We start from the raw sequence: 27,981 nt of genomic DNA, 5'->3' as shown, positions 1-27,981 counted from the left end.
AGCAGCAGCAGGAGCAGCAGCAGGAGCAGCAGGAGCAGCAGCAGGAGCAGCAGCAGCAGCAGGAGCAGCAGCAGGAGCAGCAGGAGCAGCAGCAGCAGCAGCAGCAGGAGCGATCCACCTCGCTGCTACCCCTGGGCAATCCATCGGCCATCGGATTATCTCACCTCCCCACACGCAAGCAGACGCAACGCAAGATGAACTGAACAAAGGCGGCAGTAAAAGTGGGGCTCAGGATAAACGAGCTAAACACACGCAAACAACCTCCCAGTAAACATGCAACGTCAGAGCCAACGTTGCATGTGGTTGGCCCAACGTTGCCCCCCCCGCCGTTACGTGTTTACTTGGCTCACGTGCCAGAATACATCCGCTAAACAAATGGAGATGTCATTGTTGGAGCGACGCAACAGGATTAAACACGGTGGAGCATTAACTATTGCATTATGGATCAGACAGCCGCGTGAGTAAAATGTGTGTCGCACACCTTCCTCCATCCGACACAGCCCAAGTAATGAAGTTGTGGGGTGAACAAACTCGACCAGTTTATCACTAACGGTGAAGAGCAGCACAATTAACGACTGGGTGACGAGGCTTCGCGGGTAGTTTACAGTATCACTGGGCAGCCGTCAGAACGATGGCGGTGCCCTTCAGTCCGACATCTGAACTCTCTCACGCGATCCGACCCACTCCTCAATTACCATTCACGACATTGGTCGCGGACAGCCTGCTCGCGGCATACAGCGGATCATGTCAACACAGCGGGCATTCCCCACACACACGGGGATCATTGCCAACAGCCGGTTATCAGGTGTGGCCGCCTGGGGACGTGTAATTTGTAGCCAAAATTTGCATAATTACTGTAGTCAAATTAAAGTGACGGCAGGCTTGCAGTCAGTCGATGCTGCCCACAGGATAGGCCGGGAGGCGGTGGTGGGCGCAACGCTGCACGTGGCAGCCTGTAACGCGGTGCTGCAGATTTTGCGAAACTCCCGTGGCTCAGCACAAGGCGGTACAAGTTTGGACTATCATCTGTGCCTTCTGTATGATGGGAGAGTGTTGCCCTCTCGCACGCGTGAGTTTTCTCTGGGCGCCCTGGTATCCTCCCACGTGTCTAAACACTCATTCATTTGGCTTAAAACATCTTAATGTAGAGAGGACCGCAGATCTTGGGGGATTGTTGGAAGTGCTGGATCCTTAGCGCATGGCTGCTGCTGCTGCTTTCCCGCTCGTCTGTGGTTCTTCCTTGACGATTGTGAAATACGCGATTCGCACAAACGACAGCACCGTGATGTATAGAATGAACACAGATTAAACTCAATATAAATTATGAGGGGCAGGTTGCCATCAGCCGCTTTCAAAAAGCCATCACCTGGGGGCTGCAGGTGGCAATCGGCCCATCTTGTACCGTCAACATCATCATAAACATCAATCAGGAATGCACAGACCGTGGCTACTTTCGCCCCCACATAGGCAACCGTACTCATCGGAGGTGCGAGGGAACTGAACTGCGTTTTGTGCTCTGCTGGACGAAGGCCTCTCAATGCCGCGGCCGCCACCTCTCGCGATTCCGAGACGCTTCACCCAGCCCGCCTGCTGCTCACCATCCAAATCCCCACACCGATCCGTCACGACGCTCAAAGTGTTCGCCGCACGGTCCAGTTGCGGATATTAATCTTGACCACAAGAAATGCATAGCACTGACGATCATCTACGCACGACCAACCACCTGCAATCATCGTTATAAGTTAGTAGATTTGGTGCGGGCGCTATCGTTCTCAGAGCGCGAAGGAAGACACCGCTGCGGTTCACAGGCACAGGCTGCGGTAGTTTAACGGTAGGGGGCGATGTTGCCGTGCGGAATTTCAATTGAGTGGATTCATTTGGGAGATATTTTTCAAATTTGGATCGCACACAACAGCCAGCCAACTCGTTTCGAATCATGTCACGGGACCGTTAACGGCCACTGCGAGTGAAGCAGAGGGCGCGTCGTGGCATTTTATGGTTAACACACAGACACCGCGCGATTAACGAGGGCGGCCTTCCCAAACAGCACCACGAACCGCAGTAACAACAAGCGGGTCGAACGCGGTCCCACTGGGCCGCGGTCACTTGATTCAATAGAAACACACGTGACCAAGGCGGTGCTCGAGACCGCCGCGCGAATCGCAATCAGTAACTTTGGCAGATACGTCACAGTGACGTTAGGTGCTTTTCCGAAAATTGTATTGGAGATATTGGCATAAACACAAACGGTGAAAGTGTTTCCACCCTTCACGGAGACTTGTCAACGACGTGGTCGTCACGACACGCGGTGGATGTCCTTCAGCACGGAACGACCGAAGGCCTTAGCAGCAAAGGAGGCCACAATGTTTGGCTCAAGATACAACTATAATAAACTGTGAACTATTTAATTTCCCAGATAAAGCCCACCAAGCGATTAGCTCTTGTTCACAGGTGAGCTGGCCACGCATGATAGCTCATCACAGTAGCTTATCACACGTGATCACCTATAGCAGCCAAATAATCTAAACACGTGTTTCTAAATGTAGAGGGGGGGGGGGCAAAATCGGAGGAACCCGGAGAACGATCTTCGTGACCACCAAATATACAACAGGCATCGTCGGGGTCGAACCTGCTACCTCCTCCTGCGCACCAGAAAAGGGAGATAACATCTCGTCACCGTGGAGCCGAGATGAATAACAAGTCGAGCAACAATCACAGAGGTGAGCGCCGGTCGGCCACAGCTGGAAAACACCAGAGGAGCGCGAGCCGAGGGCAGCGGCTGCCAGAGGAGGAACCGGGGTGAAAATGATGAAATGAAAAGGCGGATGAAGGAGGAGGGGGTTGGAGCGCTTTTGGAAAATTCTAATTTTCCCGAGTGAAAATCTCCAGAGCGACGCGGCGACAGAGACGCGCGTGGACCGCTGTGAATCGCCCCGCGGTGCCACAAGGGTCCAGAGCGCAGGACCGGTCGACAAGGAACACGGGACGTGGGACACGGGATGTCGGGCCGCTCGACACGGGATGCAGGGCGCCCAGGCACGCGCGAGGAATTGCACCAAGAGGAATCGGAGAGCAACCGCAAATCATACGTCGTCGTTCACTCGGGTGTGGGTTACGGTTCGGGTTGGTTTTGTGTAACCAGGTGAGAACGCAAGAGACCAGAATGAGTCTCATTGCAGAGTGACCTGGGGCGCAAGTCTGCTGCCAGTAGGGGGGGTGATTGCCGTGTGTACGAGGTTGCGCCGCACAGATTCACTTGGGCCCGGAGTGTGGTGCCGACCCGGCAAAAATTCTGATTAGTGCAGTGACCCAATCCACCAATGGTTGGGCCATCAAATAGCCCATCACTGACCGACAGCTGCCCCCACAAACACTCCACACCCCCCCCCCCCAAGGGTCAACGGAGGACGACCTCACCGGGGACCCCCACCGCTGCCGTGCGGCCCAACCTGCCCCATTGATTCTGCACGTGAACAAAACCGAACATAAATACGTGCGGTGAGTGACCACTCTCCCCACCCGACCCCACCCCCCGTGACTTATTGCACAAGGACGATCGTTCTCAATTGAACGCGACGCATCGCCGTCTGAATGCCTTCGTCACCCGAGTGCCCCCGTGGCTTCTCCCATTCCCCCAGGCAATGATCACACTTTGGCAAGAGCGCGCGTCGCGAGTGAGAGTCACACGGCGCCGCTGTTACTCCTGCGCCCCCCCACCACCACCACCACCACCGCTCCGCAGAGTAATGTCACTGCTCTCCGGGGAGCTTTCTGGTTCTACCGCCATGCATTGCCGGGCGTGATGTCCGACAATTCGCCTGTCGCGTGCCGGCAGTTTTTTCACAAACTCCTTTTTGAACTTCCTTCCTGAAGTGACTGGCACGCGGAGCGGAACGACGGACATCGTGCCGAACGACGTTTAGCGGTACAACCCGAGAAAACGTCGATCAGAGCGCCCTGCCAAAACCACGACGGCATCGCGAAACCCTCCGAGGTGGCCACCGGTCTCGCCCTCGACGGAGACGAGGTTGCCGATGACAGTGAAGGTCCCAAGGCCGACGTTGACCCTGCAGCTCCGTAAAAAACGATGCCCCTCTACGGTCGGTGCCGCACACACCGCGACGCGCACACCGTGAAGCACACACCGCGACGCGCACACCGGCCGAGACTGTCGCTGCCTGGCAGTGGCAGCCAGGAATGGCCGCCGGCAGCTTTAGCCCCAGCAGAGGGCAGCACGCCGCCGTCGTCTCCACAAAGTGGAGGCAGCGTGACAGGTGGCTGCCCGACGGTGGTGATGATGGCAAGGGAGGGTGCTGGTGGGGTAGCGAGGACTGCAGGGTGCTGCGCGGCTGGCTGAATGAACAGTAACAGGGCGCAAGGAGCAGAGCCAGTTAGACTCGTGCGGTGTGATTTGGTGTGGCGTGGTGCAGTTTGGCGTGTGAGGTGTGGCACGGTTTGGTTTTGTGCGGCGTGGAGCAGTGTGGTTTAGTGTGTGGGTTTGGTGTGGTTCAGAGTGATGTGGTATCGTGTGTGAGGTGCGTGGTGAGGTGCGTGGTGAGGTGCGTGGTGAGGTGCGTGGTGAGGTGCGTGGTGAGGTGCGTGGTGAGGTGCGTGGTGAGGTGCGTGGTGAGGTGTGTGGTGCGGCGCAGTGTGGTTTGGCACGGAATGTGGTGCGGAGCGTGAGCTGCTCCGTCTCAAGGCCGAGCCGCGCCCCCTCTCCGCAGCGTGAGCGTCACGGGCCCCGGAGGCGCCGACTTGACGAGGTTCCAGGCGTCAAACTTCGTCATCCCCCGCAGGTCCCTCTCGCAGAACTGCAGCACCTCGTCGCCCTCGCGCACCTTGCCACTCGTCTCCGCTGCGCCACCTGGGGGTCAAGGTTCAAGCTTGTGTTGTGTAATCAGGTGCGAGGTCAGGAGATCAGGATAGAGGAGCCTCACTTGCACGAGTGGCCTGGGCCCACTAAAGCAAAACAAGCAATGTAAAGTCACAGCAATAAAATGAATAGCGGTGAGAGATTGTATGTATGTTGAACTTCTTTTGCACCGTACGTAGCCAACTGTGCTAATAAGAGGTGCGATTAATCCCCGCGTGCGTGTGTGGTGTGATGTTTGCTACGATTGCGATCCGCGCTGCACATTGTGCCATCTTTTTAGGCTTCACGTTTGTTTTGTTAATCGAGGTGAGAACTCAAACAGATCAGGATGAGTCTCATTTGCAAGAGTGACCTGGGTCACCACAATGCCAAAAGCAATGCCAATAAAATAAAGTACAGCAATGAACCGAACAGCAATCAGAGCAGAGACAACTACTGCGTGACAGAAGAAATGAAACACGGGGCAACAAACACAAATCTGTCAAAGAAACTCATTTCCTGTAAAGAGCGTTGTCACGGAGGAATTCCGTTCACAAGCTCCCGCGGTGAAATTCATTGGCAGAGACGCCCACGAGGGAAGGGGACGCGCGTCGCCCACACTCGCGCGTGGCGGCGGTGGAAGCGGCGGGGTGAGGCCGTCACCAGAGCCAACGCAACGGTGATGGAAACGCCGCTGCGTCGGAAGTGGTTGGTGCACAAGCACAGCCAACAAAACAACTCGGCGCATTCCGTGTCAATAACAAATATTTAATAGGCGACGTTTCGGCCAATGGAGAGGCCAGAAGAGAGAGTGGATGACATGAGTTGGAGACTTGTTTACACCATGGGCCCAATGATAATTAATTCTCTCTGGCCTCTCTAACGACACGCTTGATGAAGAAGCTGCATTGCCCGAAACGTGGCCCATGATAGACTTTTCCTTTGAAGGCCACACACTTGTACTGTGTCACTGAGGAATTGTTAATTGTGCTTGTGCACCACCGGCCACACAGCAGCAGCGATGTCACCACCGCGGAATGATATTTGCTATCCGTCTGGGCGAGTGATGGAACTGCTACCCGGGCGAGTCATCGCTCGCTCATATCACCGGACGGCCCAGGCCCGGTGGTGGCATGACCCCGCACGCCAGTGGCCTGTTACCGTGGAAGACTTTCTTGATGGTGATTGGCTGGTCCCCGAGCACGGAGCCACGGCCACCCTGCAGGCTCAGGCCCAGGCCCGAGGTCGCGGTCTCTACGGTCACGGTGAAGACGCGGCCCTGGGGGTCCGGGGGGGCTACACAGAAAGTGCGGGTGGTGAGAGGGGTGTGGGCGAGGAGGGCGACCGAGGTGTGGGTGAGCTGCGGCATGTGAGCGAGCGGGGCGAGCAGGGCGAGGGGCGGCACGAGGCCGACCGTCACGTGAGCAAGGAGCAGGTGAGCGTCACTCGATTGAGCTCACGTCCGGTGCCGCTCACCGCCTCCCCCCCCCCACCTCTCGCTCCCACGCACGTGGCGCTAGCTCACCGGTAGACAGTGCTGCCGTGATGACGCTGGCAACGGCGGCGGCGCTGCGGCCTCCGGGCCTGAAACCCGGTGCTCCCGTTGGCGATGCCGTCGGCAGAAGCACCGGCGACGAGAGCGGGGTCCGGCGCACGATCACCACCACGGAGGGGGGCAGCCGCGCCGCGTGCAGCAGCGTCAGCGCGTCGCCGTGCGAAGCGCCGGCCAGGGCGCGGCCCCCCACGCTCACAAGCTGGTCCCCCCGTCGGATGGAGCCCTCCCGCGCAGACACACCCTCGGAGAACACGCGGTGGACCTGCGGCGTCGTGGGCGGCACCAGCACGAACGTTAATGATGCACGGCGCCAGCCACAGGGACGTCCGCTATGAGCAGTCCTTAATCAAGGGTTCATTTGCTCTTCCCGTTGGAGGCAGTCGCCCTCCAACAATGGAGGGTGGAGGAGGTGCTCACTCGCAGCATTTGCCCCAATACAGCCTGCTAAGGCTAGACAGTGGATCTTTGTGTGTGTGCGTGTGTGCGTGTGTGCGTGGACCCCCCTAATGGAGCATCTTCGCCGGTTGGAAACATTTAGGCTGGCCTGCCTACGATTCATCCTGGGTTTAACCAGGCTGGATTGTGTGAGGAGCTCACAAATCCTTGAAAGATCTGGGCAAAGTCCCATTGGTGAGCTCCTCCGGCAGGCAAGGCTGCGTTGGCTGGGTCATGTAGCCCGCATGCCCAGCCACCGCATGCCTAAACAGCTTTTGTTCGGCCGGATCGAGGGGGCTAAACGGGCGCGGCACGGGCTAGAGAAGAGATGGAGTGATGTGGTACAGGAGGACGTAGAGCTGAGTGGACTTGCCGATGACTGGTACCAGCGGTGTCAAGAACGGCCTCTGTGGAGGAGGCTCGTGAAGGACGCTACTGGGCAGTTGGAGGCAGTCGCCCTCCAACAACAACGGAGGGCGGAGGAGCGACGCTCACAACAACGAGCGGAGCGCCGGGTGGCTAAAGCACAGCAAGTTGGTACAGTAGGGGGCAAAGGTGGTGCATCAGCCAGTCATCTCGGTCATCTCGGTCAGTCGACCCCTGGCACCTGCTGGGTCTGCCCCGTGACCTCCTGCCAGCGGGCGTTCGACACTTCACGTGGCCTCAAGGTGCACTTGGCCTGGCACAAGCGTCATGGTGACGTCACCGCCACTTAGTGGCGAATGGCGGTTGTTGTTGTTGTGTGTGCGTATATGTGCGTGTATGTGTGCGTGTGTGCGTGTGTATGTGTGCGTGTGTGCGTGCGTGTATGCGTGTGGGTGTGTGCGCGCGCATGTGTGTGAACGTGTGTGTGTGCGTGTGTGTGTGCGTGTGTGCGTGTGTGCGTGTGAACGTGTGTGCGTGTGTGTGTGCGTGCACGTGTGCGGATGCAAGCCCATGTCCTTGACACCAGGACCTACCGTGGAGCTGATCTGCCCATTGACCATCGACTAGTCATCTGTAAGATGCGCCTGCCATCGTCCCCCACTCCTCCTGATGTCGAGGGTAAATGGGCGAGGTTTAGAACTGTGAATCATGCAGCTGCAATGGCTGCTTTGGGTACGCGGTCCAGACCTCCCCAGAGACCCTGGCTGACAGAGGAGGTGTTCAGGATAGTTGAGAAAAAGCGACAGGCCCACTCTCATCGGCTACAGCATCCCACATCAGAGAATGAGGAGGCTTACCGCAGTCTTCGCTCGGAGGTTCGGAGAGCCGTAAGGCGCTGCAAGGATGGGTGGTGGTCGCGGGTTGCTGAAGAGATGGAGTCTGCCTCAGTGGCCCGCGATCATAAATCACTATTTAACTCCATCAAAAAAGTAACCTGCAGCACCATACCTATTATCATCATTAGGGGAAAAAAACGGTGATCCAATCTCTGACCCCCAGGAACAGGTTTGCAGATTTGCTGAGCATTTCTGAGGTCCTGGGGGAGGGGAAAACCCTCAGCCAGGAAAACAGCGTGGCACAGAGTGGGGATGACCCTGTTGAGGCTGCGATGCCTCAACTATTGGAAGAAGTCCCCCCCTGTGAGTGGCTGGCTGAGGTGCCATCTGTTGAGGAAGTACTGAAGGCGATCCGGAGTCTGAGACCAGGAAAGGCAACGGGCAGAGATGATCTCCCAAGCGAAATGCTGAGGGAGGGTGGCATTTGTGCACAGACTGCCCTATATGACATCATAACAACAGTCTGGACCACTGGACGGGTTCCGCAGGATTGGAAGGATGCCCTGGTGGCCCCCCTCTTTAAGAAGGGGGACCCCGCACAGACTGTAACAACTACAGGGGCATTTCACTCCTCAGTGTGCCGGGAAAGGTCCTGACAAGGATTATTCAACATCGCCTTGCTAGGTACGCTGAGGAGAGGCTTGCGGAACCCCAATGCGGTTTCAGGAAAGAGCGGTCCTGCACAGATGCCATATTTTCTGTCCGTCTGCTACAGCAGAGGTGTAGAGAATTCCAACAAGACCTACATCTCTGCTTTATTGACCTGGTCAAGGCCTATGATACCATCAGTAGGCCTGGGCTCTGGGTTGTTCTTCGTGCTTTCGGAGTCCCTGACCCTCTGCTCACGATCATTAAGGACCTTCATGATGGTGAGCGGGCCCGGGTAAAACTACGTGGCCAGGAGTCGGAGCCTTTCTCTGTACACCTTGGGGTGCGACAGTGATGTCCTCTGGCTCCCACATTATTTAACATCTATTTTGACCACGTAGTCCGTGAAGCCTTCAATAGCTGTACCGGGGGAATTTCCATTTGGTACAGATATAATGGGAGGCTGATCGATGCCCGGGTGCGATCAAGGGATGGCTCCCTATTGGTCAACCACGTTATGTATGCCTATGATTTGGTAATAGCTGCTCATTCAGAGGAGGAGTTGGAGACGCTGCTGCTGAGACTGGAGCGTGCCACTAAGAGGTGGGGCCTTACCATCAGCCCCACCAAAACTAAGCACCTGCCTGGGTATTTTGTACCATCGGACACTCCACCCCCAAAACTCCCAATCGGTGATGGGGCAGTTGTGGAGAGAGTGGAGAGTTTCCCATACCTGGGCAGTGTGCTTATGACCGGCTCCAGTTTAACAGCAGAGGTCTCACTCTGAATCAGTCGAGCGGCAATATCTTTTCATCGGTTGCGTAACGCTGTGTGGAAGCTACCTGGTCTGTCGCTCCGCACGAAGCTTCAGGTCTTCTCGGCCACAGTCATTCCCTCCCCTCTCTACGCTTGCGAAACGTGGACCCCCCTAATGGAGAAACATTTAGGCTGGCCTGCCTGCGATCCATCCTGGGTTTAACCAGGCTGGATTGTGTGAGGAGCTCACAAATCCTTGAAAGATCTGGGCAAAGTCTAATCGGTGAGCTCCTCCGGCAGGCAAGGCTGCGTTGGCTGGGTCATGCAGCCCGCATGCCCAGCCACCGCATGCCTAAACAGCTTTTGTTCGGCCGGATCGAGGGGGCTAAACGGGTGCGGCACGGGCTAGAGAAGAGATGGAGTGATGTGGTACAGGAGGACGTGGAGCTGAGTGGACTTGCCGATGACTGGTAGCAGCGGTGTCTAGAACGGCCTCTGTGGAGGAGGCTCGTGAAGGACGCTACTGGGCAGTTGGAGGCAGTCGCCCTCCAACAACAACGGAGGGCGGAGGAGTGACGCTCATAACAACGAGCGGAGCGCCGGGTGGCTAAAGCACAGCAAGTTGGCACAGTAGGGAGCACAGGTGGTGCATCAGCCAGTCATCTCGGTCATCTCAGTCAGTCGACCCGTGGCACCTGGGTCTGCCCCGTGACCTCCTGCCAGCGGGCGTTCGACACTTCACGTGGCCTCAAGGTGCACTTGGCCTGGCACAAGCGTCGTGGTGACGTCACCGCCACTTAGTGGCGAATGGCGGTTGTTGTTGTGTGTGTGCGAGTGTGCGTACGTATGTGTGTACGTGCGTGTGTGCGTGCGTGTGGTGTGTGTGTGCTCACAGTGATCAGTTTGGTCTCCATGTCGTGGCCCCCGGCGATGCTGAAGCCCAGCCCCGCCCCCTCCTCCTTGTGCAGAACCACGACCCTCGTGTCGGTCAACACCTGTCCACACACAGCCGCACACTCACAATACAACAACCACCACCACCACACTCACAATACACACTACAACAACCAACACCACCACACTCACAATACACACTACAACAACCACCACCACCACACTCACAATACACACTACAACCACCACCACACTCACAATACACACTACAACCACCACCACCACACTCACAATACACACTACAACCACCACCACACTCACAATACACACTACAACAACCACCACACTCACAATACACACTACAACAACCACCACACTCACAATACACACTACAACAACCACCACCACCACACTCACAATACACACTACAACAACCACCACCACACTCACAATACAACAACCACCACACTCACAATACACACAACCACCACCACCACACTCACAATACACACTACAACAACCACCACCACACTCACAATACACACTACAACAACCACCACCACCACACTCACAATACACACTACAACAACCACCACACTCACAATACACACTACAACCACCACCACCACCACACTCACAATACACACTACAACAACCACCACCACCACTCACAATACAACAACCACCACCACCACACTCACAATACACACTACAACAACCACCACCACACTCACAATACAACAACCACCACCACCACACTCACAATACACACTACAACCACCACCACCACACTCACAATACACACAACAACCACCACCACCACACTCACAATACACACAACAACCACCACCACACTCACAATACACACTACAACAACCACCACCACCACACTCACAATACAACAACCACCACCACCACACTCACAATACACACTACAACAACCACCACCACCACACTCACAATACACACTACAACAACCACCACCACCACTCACAATACAACAACCACCACCACCACACTCACAATACACACTACAACAACCACCACACTCACAATACACACTACAACAACCACCACCACCACACTCACAATACAACAACCACCACCACCACACTCACAATACACACTACAACAACCACCACCACCACACTCACAATACACACTACAACCACCACCACCACACTCACAATACACACAACAACCACCACCACCACACTCACAATACACACAACAACCACCACCACCACACTCACAATACAACAACCACCACCACCACACTCACAATACACACAACAACCACCACCACCACACTCACAATACACACTACAACAACCACCACACTCACAATACACACGACAACCACCACCACACTCACAATACACACGACAACAACGACCACCACACTCACAATACACACTACAACCACCACCACACTCACAATACACAATACAACAACCACCACCACCACACTCACAATACAACAACCACCAACACCACACTCACAATACACACTACAACAACCACCACCACCACACTCACAATACACACGACAACAACCACCACACTCACAAGACACACTACATTCAACAACAGCCACCATTCGACAATGAGTGGCTGTGGCGTCACCATGGCGCTTGTGCCAGGCTGGGTGCACGTTGAGGCCGTCGTGTGTGGAAGGCTCTCGTTGCTGGCAGGTCATGGGAGGGACTCAGGGGATACGGGAGATGACTGACAGATGTGCCACCTGTGTATACATAGGTGAACATGAGGAGGTAGGTGGCCAGCACCATGCCTGCCCGCCTTTAGCTCCCCAGTGCTGCTATTTACACAGCACACCAGGTATAAGATACATACAAATACAAGGGTTCCCCGTATAGCCTTTAACAGGCTGTTGGGGCAAGTGCTCTTCACGAGCACCAATGAAGACCGGCAAGGCACACGAGGGGATGGTTGGCCAGCACAACGCCCGGCCGCATTTGTCTCCCCAGCCCCATTGCTGAAGTTTACATACTTTGCCAGGTACTCATTTAAGGTTGAGTCGACCTAGGGCAGGCCTAGGACTCGTTGAGATATTCACACTGTTATTTGTCGCGAGCGGGAATCGAATTCGGGTCACCGGATTCGTAGTGCAGTGTGCTAACCACTGCACCACCGCTCCCCTAAGACACGCACACCCATCCGCACCATCACCGACTGACACAAACACGCAGGGTCGCTGTCCGGGACAAGGTGGTGTCGATTGGGCATGCCACTCCTCAGAGGTCATGGGGGGGGGGGTCACGAGCGTTCATGGGGGGGTCATAGGCGTCACGGGGGTGGCACCTGAGTGGCTCCGCACTCCTCGGCCTGTGCGATCAGCTGCTGCACGTGGTCCCATGGGACGAGCGATGTCACGAGTGCCCGGCGCCCCTCGTGTGGCGCACAACTCTCCAGCTCCAGCAGACTGGCACAACAACAACACCAACAACAACATTTAGCCTTCGTAGACTGTTGGGGCAAGTGCTGTTAGCAAGAACCTATGAGGCTGAGTTCACCTAGGGGAGGCCCAGGATCGGTTCAGAAAATCGTCAGTGGTGTTGGCCATGAGCAGGAATTTAACTCTGGTTGTCGGGTTCGCAGCACAGCGTACTGACCACTGCACTACCGCTCCCCACAAAACAAAGATCCCCCATACAGCCTGAACAGACTTTTGCGGCAAGTGCTGTTAGCGAGCACTTATGAAGCCGGCACGGCACACGAGGGGGTGGGTGGCCAGTACCACGCTCGGCCGCCTTTGTCTCCCCAAGTGCTCGTTTACACATCGCATCAGGTACTGATTTTAAGGGCGAGTTGCCCTTGGGGAATTTCGGGACTGATTCAGATAATCGTCAATGATGTTAGTCATGAAGAGTTTTCGAACTCGGATCGCCGGCTTCGTAGCGCAGAACGCTAACCACCACGCCACAGCTCCCCAATTAACACACACACACGCACGTAAACACACACAGCACTTTCCCCAACCGCCTACATAGCCTTGACAGGGGATTTTGTGTTGTCCATGTGTGATTGGGAGCACTGGGGCAGTGGGTAGTGCACCGCCCTACGAGCCGGACGACCGCTCGCGACCAACATCGGCGATATCTGAGCCAGTGCCTGTCAATCGGTGAGGTCACCCAGACTTTCGGAACAGGTGGTCCCCGTTAGCATGGGACCGATCTGGTCACCGCTGGACGACTTGCGCTCACCTCACGGACCAGCTCGGTTCCACCTCAGCGCCGCTGCTCCGCCCCACGTCGTACGCCCCGCTCCACCGCCAGTTCTTGCTGGGTCCCACGGTGGAGCTCCGCGTCAGGGCTCCTTCCGCCACGCTCCACCGCCAGCTCTCCCGCCTGCCGTCGCCCAGGCTGCCGGGCCCCGCCGCGGATCTCTGCGGGACGGCGGTCTCTGGCGCGGGCCTCCGGCCGGTGTCGGCGCCATCCAGCAAGCTGGGCAGGCTCTTGGCCCGTGTGGCGGCGCCGTGGTCGAACCCGAGGCTCCCAGTGAAACCCCTTCTCTCCCCGCCGCCAACTTCCACCTCCTGCTTCCCGCCCGCACGGCCGTCGCCATCAGCACCCCGCACGGCCGCCTCCTTCTCGACGATGACGACGGGCCGTGCGTGCACCACCAGCGTGTCGCCGTCCCGGGGCGGCCACGCCACCGTGCCGTCCGGCTTCGGTTTTCCTGCCGACCGGAAGATGTAGTTTCCAATTTTGGCCTCCGACTCTCGGCCATCCTTGCGGCCCGACTCGGCGGGGCCGGCGCCGGCACCGGTGTGCGGGCGAGCGACCGGCGCCGGCCACGCCCCGGCCCGCGCCTCGTCGAGGGACAACGCCGGGCTGGTGGACCCACACCCCAAGTCCACAGAGTCACCCGCCGCGCTCCCGCCGCTGCCATCCGGCTCGTCGATCGAGTCGCGGCGCTTGGGCGGCCAGACGCGACCGGCGGATGTGGCGGTGGCGTCCTTGGCACTGGGCCGGCGCGGCGCCGAGACGCCCAGGACCTCGTAGGAGCGGACCCTCTGCCACACCGACTGCGGGCGGTAGGCGGCTTCCTCCGACTCGGAGTCCGGGTCCGCGCCCTCGCCCCGCGTCTCGGGGAGATCGGCTGCGGCGCTCGGGGTCAGCCCCGCGGGCAGCGGAGGTCGGCGCCGAGGAAGCACCGGGGGCCGCTCGCTCGGAGCTGCTGGCTCCTGCGCCGTCCAGGTCGTCCCCGGAGGGCTGCCAAAGTGGGGGGCATCTCCCCCTCCAGCTGGCCTCGCCCCACGCTGCTTCCAGTCCACTTCATCGTCGTCGTCGTCGCCGCTGTGGCTGCCACCGGCTCTGGGCCTCGCGTCATGGATGACTGCGTCCGGAGCGGACGCCTCTTTAGAAGGGGAGGACCCCCGTGGCTTCTTCTCCTGGACCCGCACCTCCTGCTCCCCGGACGAGTCGCTCCCCGAGGAAGCCACGCGTTGGCCCGGTGACCGCGGTAACGATGGAAGTGACGAGGAAATGGTGGGTGGGCCCCGAGGGACCACGGCGCCATCGCGTTCCCAACGCTCCTGCGGCCGCGTCGACGTCACGGCGACCAGATCCTGGTCAGTGAACGGCGAGAGGCTGCGAGGGGGCGAGCCTGGTGGCGAGCCCCGAGGGGGGCTTGCGTGGAGGCCCCGAGAGAGGCTGGGCGGTGGTGAATGTGGGGGGCTGGGTGCGGGCCCTTGAGGAGTGCGGGACGGAGTACCGAACGGAGGCTCCTGCGGGAGAACCGCTGGAGGTGACCGCGGGGGGCTGTGTGGGAGGAGCGGGGGGCTGGGTGGGAGGAGCGGGGGGCTGGGTGGGAGGAGCGGGGGGCTGGGTGGGAGGAGCGGGGGGCTGGGTGGGAGGAGCGGGGGGCTTTGTGGGGGGAGCGGGGGGCTGCGCGATTCCGGCTCGACCTCCCCTGCAGGGGACGCCCGGCCGTTGGGCGGAGATGCCGATGCATCGGAGTAGCCGTTGGACTCGCGCTGCTGCAGAGGGGGGCTCGGAGGGGGGCTGGGCGGAGGGCTGGGCGGGGGGCTGGGCGGGGGGCTGGGCGGGGGGCTGGGCGGGAGGCTCCTCGCCCCTCCACCGCTCGGCGAGTCGAGGCCGGGCATCGGCGTCGCCACGTCGCCGCCGCTCGGCTCCGCGGCGCAGACGTCGTTTGGCGGCCGGCGAGGGTCGTGCTCCTCCCCGCGCTGCCCCTCCTCCAGGGACCCCCCTTCGTCGCCGGATCCGCAGGCCCAATCGGTTTCCTCCACTGGCACGGGGCTACCTCTCCCATGCCCGGTTCCTTCCGGGATTTCGTCAGATTTGTCTTGGGGCGACACCGCCTCCTCGCTGCCGCCGCTCCCCGCGGGCTCAGGTGGTTTCCCGCGGCCGTCCTCGTCCTCGTCGGAAGCGACGGCGAGCGGGGACGGCAGCCGTCGCGACAGCAGCTGCAGGGACGTGACGGGGCCCGGCAGAGATGGCGCCGGGGCCCTGGGGGCCACCGTGGGCCCCGCGCCCGGACCCCTCCTGATAGCGAGGCCTGCAATAAGACAGCAACAACACAGAGGTATCAACAACCGAGATGTTTCGAAAACAGCAACGCCACAGATCTCAGAATTCACAAGGGAGACATCTATACGACAACAAGAGGTTTAGGGAGAGCGTTCAGGAAGAGGGAGCAGCGAGATGGCTCGGGAGGTGGGCACGGTTAGGGCAGGGCTCTGCTCAAGGGTAGAGGAGGGAGCTGTAGGCGAGGCCAGGTGGTTTTGTTGGGAGGTGGGTGGGGGGTTAAGGTGTCAGGGGAGGGAGTTCCATCGCTCGGGGTGCAGATAAGGAGGGAGATGGAGGAGGGAGGGAGGATTAAAATACTCCAAGGACGTTACTGCCCTTGAGGGGGTACCAACGGAGAGCAGCCAGAGCGAAATCTTGAACTCCAAGAGAAGCTCCAGAAACTGCATCTCTTTATTCCTTCCCAGAGAAGAATGCGATTGCATTTGTTTCTCGAGCCGCCACAGCGATGTTGTGCCAAATTGTATTGTACTCTAGATCTATGTTTGTTTCAATCCATACCAGAGGCAGCGAACTTATATACTTATGATTTAAAGGGCGCCACGGTGGTGTGATGTTATTTTCCTTGGCTGGTACATAGAAGGTAGGAGGTTCGATCCCGACACCTGAATATTTTCTATTTGCATGTTCTCACCACGGTCGCGTGGAATTTTTTTCTCCGGGTCCTCCGGTTTTTCCCTCCACATTTAGAAACTTGCATTGATTTTTGTATTATTATTTTGGCTGAAATACATTTCCACATGATAAGCAACTTTGTTGAGCTATCATTTGTAAACCAGGTCGCTTCTCTGAAAAATAAGTTAATACCTCAGTGGGCTTTAGCTGGTAAGAAAAAATATAGTTTAGTTTTAAGTGTATGTTTTGTTTACTTTTCCTGTGTTTTTCACTCCTGTCGTGTTTTTGTATTGTTGTGACGTTCTGACCCGCCTCCTACTGGACAGTTGTGAAAGAGCTTTATAGCTCATCAGATTCATCCACTATAAATATTCTGATTCTGACAAATCGCACGACGGCGGCCCACAAAGGGAGCCACGCTGCCCCGCTGCCGGGTGAAGGCCCCAACACAGGCTCCGTGTCAGACACGGGCGATCTTTGACCGTACTTCACCGCGCTGGTCAGTGCGGTTTAGTGAGAGGGGCGTCTCTCACACCGCTCACCCTACGACGGGGCGGTGGCTCTTACCGCAAACCGGACTCTACTCGCCGGGTTCAGAGTTCAGCGCGCAAATCACCGAGCCACTGTTCCACCCTTCGGCACGCGGTGCCAACTTCCTCGACAATGTCGCGTTACAACCCCCGCGGGCGGTGGCGTTACAACCCTCGCGGGCGGTGGTGGTGTTACAACCCTCGCGGGCGGTGGCGTTACAACCTCCGGGGGTGGTGGTGTCACAACCCTCGCGGGCGGTGGTGTTACAACCCTCGCGGGCGGCGGTGTTACAACCCCCGGGGGTGGTGGCGTTACAACCCTCGCAGGGGTGGTGGTGTTACAACCCTCGCGGGCGGTGGTGTTACAACCCTCGCGGGCGGTGGCGTTACAACCCCCGGGGGTGGTGGCGTTACAACCCTCGCAGGGGTGGTGGTGTTACAACCCTCGCGGGCGGCGGTGTTACAACCCCCACGGGCGGTGGTGTTACAACCCCCGGGGGTGGTGGTGTTACAACCCCCACGGGCGGCGGTGTTACAACCCTCGCGGGCGGTGGTGTTACAACCCTCGCGGGCGGTGGTGTTACAACCCCCACGGGCGGTGGTGTTACAACCCTCACGGGCAGTGGTGTTACAACCCTCGCGGGCGGTGGTGTTACAACCCCCACGGGCGGTGGTGTTACAACCCTCGCGGGCGGTGGTGTTACAACCCCCACGGGCGGTGGTGTTACAACCCTCGCGGGCGGTGGTGTTACAACCCCCACGGGCGGTGGCGTTACAACCCCCACGGGCGGTGGCGTTAAAACCTCCGGGGGTGGTGTTACAACCCCCACGGGCGGTGGCGTTAAAACCTCCGGGGGTGGTGTTACAACCCCGGGGCGGTGGTGTTACAACCCTCGCGGGCGGTGGTGTTACAACCCCCACGGGCGGTGGTGTTACAACCCTCGCGGGCGGTGGTGTTACAACCCTCGCGGGCGGTGGTGTTACAACCTCCGGGGGTGGTGTTACAACCCCCGGGGGTGGTGTTACAACCCCCGGGGGTGGTGTTACAACCCCCAGGGGTGGTGTTACAACCTCCGGGGGTGGTGTTACAACCCCCGGGGGTGGTGTTACAACCCCCAGGGGTGGTGTTACAACCTCCGGGGGTGGTGTTACAACCCCCGGGGGTGGTGTTACAACCCCCAGGGGTGGTGTTACAACCTCCGGGGGTGGTGTTACAACCCCCGGGGGTGGTGTTACAACCCCCGGGGGTGGTGTTACAACCCCGGGGCTATAACAATGGGTAAGCTGAAGCGGTGATATTCCCCAGCGGTGCAGTGTTAGCCGCTTGTTGCAGTGGTTTGTGACTGCTACTGTGCGTATCAACTGTAAGCTACCACTACTTCGCGCTATCCACTTCACAGTGGACGTTACAGATCCCGCGACGTCGTTTGCAACAAGCAGGCAACTTTGTGCCACCGGTGTCACGGTCCAAAATTTGCCACATTAGAAAAATTACACCGCAAGTCACTCAGTTGGGATCCCACTCAGCAGCAGCAGCAGCGCCGCCGCCTGCTTCGAGACCACAGCAGCGCCTTTCCTACGATCGGCCTGCGCTATGAGAGCGATAGTGCTCGTACCGCACGCGCTAAACTACACCAATTACAATGAACCACCCTGACCGTGCATGGCTGCATGAAGATCAGGACTCGGAGGAGGTGTGGGCTAGGGGATGAGGCAGGGAAGAGGTGCGGGGTGCCGCACGGACAGAGCGAGTGAGAAGTGGGGAAGAACTTTGTTAATGTTCCGGTGGAAGAGGAGGCGCCATCATATATCCAAGTGCAGCACACCACATCCAGTATGACCCGCCCTCTATGGCCATGGCCACGAGACGCGTGCCACCCACTCCAGTGTGCGCGTGTGGTGTGATGTTTGCTACGATTGCAATCCGTGCTGCACGTTGTGCCGTCACTTCAGGCTTCACGTTTGTTTTGTTTATCGAGGTGAGACATCACAGAGACCAGGGTGAGTCTCTTTTGCAAGAGTGACCAAGGGTCACTACAAGGACAAAAGCGCTGCAAGTAAAATCCAGTACAGCAATGAGCCCAACACCAATCCGAGACTCTGCCCAGCATCACGAGCACCGCCACATCAGCCGCAATGATTGTGAATCAATAAAGATGTCATCATTGTCATCAGCCCGTGGTCAATCCACTGCTGGATGAAGGCCTCCCCAAGCAGTCGCCACATCATACGATCCTGCGATGCAACGATCCACACAGCCACCACACGCCGACCTCATCGTCGCTCCATCTCCTCAAGGGGTGGCCATCCCCTAGGACTCCACGTTCCATCCCTCAGCTGCCACTTCGTCGTTCGTCTCGATCAGCGGCCATCATCGTGCCGCCTACTGGCCATGATGCATCCTGCCCAAGCCTCACTCACTTCACAGTTTGGATGATGTCATTAAACTAAAAGCTATTCTTTATTTTACCAGGTAAGGCCTACTGAGCGATATAACCCTTTTTCAGAAGCGACCTGGCCACAAATGATAGCTCCACGAAGTGGCTTATCATGTGGAAATTTATAGCAGCCAAATACTCTAAACGCATGCTTCTAAATGTGGAAGGAAAAACTCAAAAAAATCCACGCGACCGTGGGGAGAGAGAGAGAGGAAAACTCCAAATATACAGGTTTCGTCAGGATCGGGATGAAACCCACGACCTCCTGTATCCCACCGTGGCGAGATGTGCATTCTGTAATCCACGCGAACCTCTTTCCACCTCTCAATGGAATTCCGTGCTGCCGTCTCTGCGTGCCTCTGCCTGCACTGACCAGCGTTCGTTCTGTCACGTCGCTGCTGGTGGCACGCGCGCGCTCATCGGAAACTTTCTTCGTTGTGCCCTTGCGTTGTCATGCTACGGCCGCTGTCGCTGCACCAGTTGCGGCGGCAGAACACCGAGGCGCCCACCGACCACCCGGCTGTTACCGGCGTCGGGCAAGGGTCACACTTTGCATGAATTCCAAAAATGCGAGGTTTATTGCGGCGGCTCTAGTGGTGTCGTAAACCAAGCGGCTCGCGGTGCCAAAATGCCGAGAGGGCCAGCAGGGCGAGCGAATCGCGGCGAACCCCGACACGCAGACCGGGCGAGCGGAGCGCCGTTACCTTTCAGCTTGGACATCTCGATTCCGTCCGCCTTGGCCCGTGCCGCGGTGCCACCGCCGCCGCTCACTTCTGGCGCTCGAACGTTCACCGCCGCCGTCACCGCCGCAGCGCCCGTGTGCCCGCCGCCTCCGCTAGGCGACGACAGAGTCTCTCGTTCGGGGAGACTCTGACCCTGGGGCGGCACTGCCGGGCCCCCTCCGCCCATTTCGGTTAATGAGTTACCCTCCACCGGCGGCGGCGGCGATGACGGAGCACCCCGGACCGCCACGACGGGCGATAACGAAGCCAGCGATGACGAGGTGGAGGAGGTGGAGGAGGAGGAGGAGAGGCGGGGTGAGAGCAGCAGGTGGAGCTGAGCGGGTGTCCGGGGAGAGCCGGGCCCGTTGGCCGCGCTGGACCCCGACACGGGCGCCGCCACAGGGCAGCAAAGCTCCAGCTCGTCATCGTCATTGTCGTCGTCGTCGTCGTCGTCGCTGCTCTCGGTGCTGTCCACGGCGTTGGCATACATGGCTGCTACCGCCGGCCCATCCCGCGGTCCCGGCTGCCCGGGGGCTGCTGGGCCCACCGGCGGGCGCCCGTGGTCCAAATCCGAGTCCGAGTCGCTGGACTCGTCCGGTTCGGATTTTGCAGATCTTGGTCCAGCTTCCCTGGAACTGAAATCAGACCCCGAGCTGCGATCCCTCCCTTTTAAGAGTTCCAGCTCCAAAAGTTCCTCTTCAAAACGTTCCCTCTCCACACGCACCCTCTCCACACGCTCCCTCTCCACACGTTCCTCCTCCAAACGTTCCCTCTCCACACGCTCCCTCTCCACACGCTCCCTCTCCACACGCTCCCTCTCCACACGCTCCCTCTCCACACGTTCCTCCTCCACACGCTCCCTCTCCACACGTTCCCTCTCCACACGCTCCCTCTCCACACGCTCCCTCTCCACACGTTCCCTCTCCACACGTTCCCTCTCCACACGTTCCCTCTCCACACGTTCCTCTTCCTCGAAGCGTTCCTTCTCCAAACGTTCCTCTTCCTCTAAGCGTTCCCTCTCCACACGTTCCCATTCCAAACGCTCCCTCTCCACACGTTCCTCTTCCTCGAAGCGTTCCCTCTCCAAACGTTCCAATTCCACACGTTCCCTCTCCAAATGTTCCTCTTCCTCTAAGCGTTCCCTCTCCAAACGTTCTTCTTTCAAGCGTTCCCTCTCCAAACGTTCTTTGATCAAACGTTGTTCTTCAAAGCGTTCCCTCTCCAAACGTCCCTCTTCCTCGAAGCGTTCCTGCTCCAAACGTTCTTCTTCTAAGCGTTCCCATTCCAAACGTTCTTCTTCCTCTTCTAAGCGTTCCCTCTCCAAACATTCCTGTTCCATGCGTTCTTGGTTCAAACGTTCCTCTTCTTTATTCAAGCGTTCTTGTTCCAAACGTTCCCTCTCCAAACGATCCCTCTCCAAACGTTCCCTCTCCAAACGTTCCCTTTCCAAACGCTTCTGTTCCTCTTTCAAGCTTTCCCTCTGCAAACGCTCCTTTTCTAAGCATTCCCACGTTAAACATTCCCTCTCCACACATTTCTCTTCGCTGTCCGAGCTATCCTCTTCCCGGCGTTCCCTTTCTCGGTGTGGATGAGCCGGGCCCACGTGCGTACCCTCCGGGCGTTCCCCCCTCGCCACGCGCTCCTGTTCCTCCTCATCCCTCTCCAAACGTTCCCTTTCCAAACTCTTCTGTTCCTCTTTCAAGCTTTCCCTCTGCAAACGCTCCTTTTCTAAACGTTCCAACGTTAAACATTCCCTCTCCACGCATTCCTCTTCCAAACATTCCTCTTCGCTGTTGGAGCTTTCCTCCTCCCGGCGTTCCCTCTCTCGCCGTGGCCGAGCCGGGCCCACGCGCGTGCCCTCCGGGAGTTCCCCCCTCCCCCCACGCCCCCGTTCCTCCTCCTCTCCCCGTTCGGAACGTTCCCGTCCCGATCGTCCAGACGCGAGCGACTCCCCCTCCGAGTCGGAGGTCGGGTCGGAAGACCCCGAGCCCCGCCGGCCGCCGGCACCGCTCCCCCCGGGGGGCACCGCCGCCAACCCCGGCGGCGCTCCCTCGGCCCTCGCCGCCCCCCCTCTCCCGGGTGACGCGCCCCTCTCTACAGCGACGTCGCTGTCGTCGCTTTCGCCGTCGCTGCCGATGCTCCCGCCGCTGCTGCCGGTGGTCGTGGTGCCGGCGGGAGACCGACGCGCCAGCGCCCAGGAGCCGGGCGGTGCGGCGCGCTCCGACGCCGGGTCGCTGCTCGCGCTGCTCACGCTGCCCACGCTGCCGGCGCTGCCGGCGGCACCATTGTGCGCTCGCGGTCCCGCGTCCGGCGAGTCACCCGCGCTGCGGCCGGTGGAGCCGGCGGCCACCGGCACGGGCGGCGCCGGTCTCCGCACGCCTCCGACTCCTCGTGCGAGAGACAACGCAGGCGGAACTCGCGTCACGGCCACAGCAACGTTACATGTCAATTGCTGTGTCAGTGAGCTGGTGTGTCAGTGGGCTGGTGTGTCAGTGAGCTGCTGTGTCAGTGGGCTGCTATGTCGGTGAGATGGTGTTTCAGTGGCCCGCTAGGCTGGTGAGCTGCTGTGTCAGTGAGCTGCTGTCTCGGTGAGATGGTGTTTCAGTGGCCCGCTAAGCTGGTGAGCTGTACAAGTGCGCTGCTCTCCTGGTGAGCTGCAGGTGAGCCTCACCTGGCGCGCTGGAGGGCCGCAGAGGGGCGGTGGTGGTGGCGCTGGGCGTGCGCTTGGTCAGCACCAGCGTGGTGGAGTGCGCCAGGTGCGCCAGGTGCTGCCGCGCCTCCTGGTACGAGAGCGTCTCCACGGCGATGCCGTTTGCCACCACGATCTCGTCTCCTGGCAGCAGCCGCCCGCCCACCTCCTGCGAGGACCGCGTCGCCACGGCGACCAGTGGCCACGCATAACGGAGGGTAGGGATTAATCTCGCCCCGGCACACCGCATCCAGTGTCCATCTCGCTATGGCAGTAGAAACAGTACTGCATTGGGAACGATCGCAGCAGAGGGAGCCGGTGAGTGGTGGGAACGTAGAGTCTCAAGACACCTTTTCAGGAGGGTCCTGCCAAGTGTTTGCAGTGCGAGGCGGCAAAGTTGCGGCTGCTGCTGCTATGAGAACCCTATTGAGTGATTTGCAGAAGATTGTTTCTCAGCACTGGGGATGTGGTTGGTGACCCAGCTCTGACCTTGCGCGTTGACCTGCAAACTATTTGCCAAACCTTCTGACCCTCGTGATAAGCCCTGGGCTACACCTGTGTGGCTGCCTGTCTGTGGTGGCGGTGGTGGCGGTGGTGATGAGGAGTGGTGGTATAGGCGTTTGCGCGTTGCGCTACAAACCGTTCACGGCCAACACCAGTGACGATTATTTGAACCGGTCCTGGCCCTCCCCTAGGTCGACTCAGCCTCAAATGAGTACTTGAAGCAGTGTGGGGAGACAAATGCGGCCGGGCGTGGTGCTGGCCACCCACCCCCTCGTGTGCCGTGCCGTACCGGCCTTCATAGGTGCTCGCTAACAGCACTTGCCCCAACAGTCTATTCAGGCTATACGGGAGATCTTTGTCTTTGGTGGTGATGATGATGGCGGTGGTAGCTGCTGTATTGGTGGTGACGGTGATGGTGGTGGCGGTCATGGTAGTGGTGATGGTGGCGGTGATGATGATGGTGGTGGTGATGATGGTGCTGGTGGCGGCGGTGGTGGCGGTAGTGGCGGCGGTTATGATGGTGGTGGTGGCAGTAGTAGTAGCAGTGATGGTGGTAGCGGTGGTGGTGATGGTGGCAGGCCACGTGGGCCTCAGTGACCCCGCATGAGGACGCTGCCTCCTCGCTTCCGTGGGCCTCACGCTGGCACCGGGGACCTCGCTTAACCGGTCCGACGGGTCGGGGCCAACCGGTCGGCACGGCTCCGAGCCGGCTTCTCCCACCCAGCTCCTACCCGGCTCCCACCAGGCTAGAGGTTTCACCTGTCCCAGGATCGTCCTCTTGCTGAGTAATGACGTAGCTGTCGTTCTGGAGTCTCCCTGGGGACATCACGAGTGCCGGCTTTTGTCGGCGTCGTAACAACAACGACGAAACAGCGCTCAGAGCACGTTCACTGCTCATTCCCACCTCTTCTGCTATTGCCAGATATTGCTCTTCTTCCCATGTTGCGTCCCAGGTTTGTTGTAATTCCAGAGTTGAGAACCCTGCAAATTACTCTAACCCATGCTCTCACCCGACTCTCCTTACTTCCACTCAGCGCCCTTGAGGGTTCCTCTTGGCTTCCACCAGGCTCCCTCCTGACCTTCACCAGGCTACCTCGTTACTTCCTCCTGGCTCCCTTCTGGCTTCCACCAAGCTTCCACCTCGCTTCCTCCTGGCTTCTTCCAGGCTTCCACCTGGATCTTGTCAGGATGTATGAACAGAGCTGCCCTGCCCGGGTAATGCAATGCAGCTGTCACAACTCCATGAGTGTGGAACGTCTCGTTTGCAGGGGTGTCGAGTGACACAATGCGCATATTATTATTTGCATAAATTAAATTCCTTCAAAGAATCTGGCATTCACTCCCAGCTACCCTCTCCTCCCACCCAGCTCCCCCTGCTCCCACCCAGCTCCCCCTGCTCCCACCCAGCCCCCCCTCCTCCCACCCAGCTCCCCCTGCTCCCACCCAGCTCCCCCTGCTCCCACCCAGCTCCCCCTGCTCCCACCCAGCTCCCCCTGCTCCCACCCAGCCCCCCCTGCTCCCACCCAGCCCCCCCTCCTCCCACCCAGCTCCCCCTGCTCCCACCCAGCTCCCCCTGCTCCCACCCAGCTCCTCCTGCTCCCACCCAGCCCCCCTGCTCCCACCCAGCCCCCCCTCCTCCCACCCAGCTCCCCCTGCTCCCACCCAGCTCCCCCTCCTCCCACCCAGCCCCCCCTGCTCCCACCCAGCCCCCCCTCCTCCCACCCAGCTCCCCCTGCTCCCACCCAGCTCCCCCTGCTCCCACCCAGCCCCCCCTGCTCCCACCCAGCCCCCCCTCCTCCCACTCAGCTCCCCCTGCTCCCACCCAGCCCCCCCTCCTCCCACCCAGCTCCCCCTGCTCCCACCCAGCTCCCCCTGCTCCCACCCAGCCCCCCCTCCTCCTCCCACCCAGCCCCCCCTGCTCCCACCCAGCTCCCCCTGCTCCCACCCAGCTCCCCCTGCTCCCACCCAGCTCCCCCTCCTCTCACCCAGCTCCCCCTGCTCCCACCCAGCTCCCCCTGCTCCCACCCAGCTCCCCCTCCTCTCACCCAGCTCCCCCTGCTCCCACCCAGCTCCCCCTGCTCCCACCCAGCTCCCCCTGCTCCCACCCAGCTCCCACCCAGCTCCCTCTGCTCCCACCCAGCTCCCCCTGCTCCCACCCAGCTCCCCCTGCTCCCACCCAGCTCCCCCTCCTCCCACCCAGCTCCCCCTGCTCCCACCCAGCCCCCCCTCCTCCCACGCAGCTCCCCCTGCTCCCACCCAGCTCCCACCCAGCTCCCACCCAGCTCCCTCTGCTCCCACCCAGCTCCCCCTCCTCTCACCCAGCTCCCCCTGCTCCCACCCAGCTCCCACCCAGCTCCCCCTGCTCCCACCCAGCCCCCCCTGCTCCCACCCAGCTCCCCCTCCTCCCACCCAGCTCCCCCTGCTCCCACCCAGCTCCCCCTGCTCCCACCCAGCTCCCCCTGCTCCCACCCAGCTCCCCCTGCTCCCACCCAGCTCCCCCTGCTCCCACCCAGCTCCCCCTGCTCCCACCCAGCTCCCCCTGCTCCCACCCAGCTCCCCCTGCTCCCATCCAGCCCCCCCTGCTCCCACCCAGCTCCCCCTGCTCCCACCCAGCTCCCCCTGCTCCCACCCAGCCCCCCCACCTCCCACCCAGCTCCCACCCAGCTCCCCCTGCTCCCACTCAGCTCCCCCTCCTCTCACCCAGCTCCCCCTGCTCCCACCCAGCTCCCCCTGCTCCCACCCAGCTCCCACCCAGCTCCCTCTGCTCCCACCCAGCTCCCCCTGCTCCCACCCAGCTCCCCCTCCTCCCACCCAGCTCCCCCTGCTCCCACCCAGCTCCCCCTGCTCCCACCCAGCTCCCCCTCCTCTCACCCAGCTCCCCCTGCTCCCACCCAGCTCCCCCTGCTCCCACCCAGCTCCCACCCAGCTCCCTCTGCTCCCACCCAGCTCCCCCTGCTCCCACCCAGCTCCCCCTCCTCCCACCCAGCTCCCCCTGCTCCCACCCAGCCCCCCCTCCTCCCACCCAGCTCCCCCTGCTCCCACCCAGCTCCCCCTGCTCCCACCCAGCTCCCACCCAGCTCCCTCTGCTCCCACCCAGCTCCCTCTGCTCCCACCCAGCCCCCCCTCCTCTCACCCAGCTCCCCCTGCTCCCACCCAGCTCCCACCCAGCTCCCTCTGCTCCCACCCAGCCCCCCCTGCTCCCACCCAGCTCCCCCTCCTCCCACCCAGCTCCCCCTGCTCCCACCCAGCTCCCCCTGCTCCCACCCAGCTCCCACCCAGCTCCCCCTCCTCCCACCCAGCTCCCCCTGCTCCCACCCAGCTCCCCCTCCTCCCACCCAGCTCCCCCTGCTCCCACCCAGCTCCCACCCAGCTCCCCCTCCTCCCACCCAGCTCCCCCTCCTCCCACCCAGCTCCCCCTGCTCCCCCCACCGACAGGATGAGACGGCGGGTGCAGGGAGCGGTGGGGGTGCACAGTGCGTGCCGCAGACAGTGAGGGATTAGCAGCATGAAGGAGACAAAGGGGGGGGGGGGGCTGCCACTGTGAGCACGCGTCTCAAAATGGTGAGAAGGCACGGGAATGAGCGCACTGCGCTAGAACCCGGCGACCAGAGTTTGATTCCTGCTCACAACCAATAACCATGGCGAATTTCTGAACCGGTCCTGGGCCTCCTCTAGGTCAGTTCGGCCTTAAATACATACCTGCTATGGTGTATTTAAATATCAGCATTGGAGAGACAACGGGGACCTTGCGTGCGTGGTGCTGACCACCCACCCCCTCGCGTGCCGTGCCGCAAGTCATAGGTGTTACACATTCCCTAATAGCGATCCTACAGTCTGGTAAAAGCTTTGTCTTTGCGTATGTAGATTTGTGCACGTGTGCGAGTGGGAGCGATGTGCAAAGAGTGCGTGCCAGTGAGCGAGTGGATTGAATGGCGGTGGGACCGAGTGAGAGAGTACGTGAGACGGTGAGTGTGTGCGTGCGAGGGAGCGAGTGAATGCGTGAGCAAGTAATTGATCGAGCAAGCGAGAGAGAGACAGAGAGCAGCACAGACAGCACGCGCGAGGAGCGAGAGGGCGAGTAATTGAGCGAGCGAGAGCCGGTGCGAGCGAGGGAGGGCGAGCGTGGGCGACTCACGCGCTCGGCCACCCCCCCCAGGTGGAGGTTCACGACGAGGACCCGCACGGGCCGCGACGACTTCACCTCCACGTCCAGGCCAAAGCTCTCGTCCTCTTGCCGCGTGATGCGCACGCTCTCCGCGCCCGGCCACGCCGCCGCTGCCGCCGCCCCCCGCGGAGGAGACGGCCGCTCGGCGACCTCCGCGTACCGGCGCTCCGAGACGACCTCCGAGCGGCGGCGCCCGACGGCGACGTCGCCAGGCCACGCCGGCCCCCCCCCCGCAGGGGGGCTTCACGTCCAGCGAGCGGCGGTGACGGTCGTCCGGGGCGCTCGCCCGGGGGACGGCCTTCTCCTTGCGCTTCTTGGCTTTGGTTTTTCCCACGGCCTTGCCCTCCCGGCCCTCCTTGCCGTCTTTGCGCGGCGCGCTGGGCTGGCTGCCCATGCTGCCGCCGGG

General features: G+C 60.2%; 1 protein-coding gene across 1 annotated transcript; it reads right to left on the bottom strand.

Annotated features, from left to right (window-relative positions):
- Positions 1–13: 13 nt before the first annotated feature.
- LOC144935600 (uncharacterized) lies at positions 14–27,969 on the bottom strand. The gene is made up of 10 exons (XM_078862425.1): positions 27,887–27,969; positions 27,546–27,816; positions 22,889–23,075; positions 20,200–22,605; positions 13,567–15,883; positions 12,665–12,785; positions 10,342–10,443; positions 6,378–6,669; positions 6,014–6,148; positions 14–4,864 (listed from the first exon to the last, which is right to left on the bottom strand). Exons 1-10 carry the CDS (start codon positions 27,967–27,969, stop codon positions 4,695–4,697), a joined length of 6,084 nt encoding a protein of 2,027 aa, XP_078718551.1. The 3' UTR covers positions 14–4,694.
- Positions 27,970–27,981: the final 12 nt, after the last annotated feature.

Source organism: Lampetra fluviatilis, chromosome 13 (genome assembly GCF_964198595.1).
Source record: "Lampetra fluviatilis chromosome 13, kcLamFluv1.1, whole genome shotgun sequence".
In the NCBI taxonomy this organism is placed as follows: Eukaryota; Metazoa; Chordata; class Hyperoartia; order Petromyzontiformes; family Petromyzontidae; genus Lampetra; species Lampetra fluviatilis.
This window is presented reverse-complemented; position numbering and strand designations above follow the sequence as displayed.

Excerpts from the sequence above, each read along its gene's own strand:
- LOC144935600 (XM_078862425.1), bottom strand. The coding sequence starts at position 27,969 with ATGGGCAGCCAGCCCAGCGCGCCGCGCAAAGACGGCAAGGAGGGCCGG. Across the intron at positions 23,076-27,545 it reads TGGGGGGGGTGGCCGAGCGC|GAGGTGGGCGGGCGGCTGCT; the intron begins GTGAGTCGCCCA and ends CGGTCCTCGCAG. Across the intron at positions 22,606-22,888 it reads GCGGCCCTCCAGCGCGCCAG|GAGTCGGAGGCGTGCGGAGA; the intron begins GTGAGGCTCACC and ends CTCTCGCACGAG.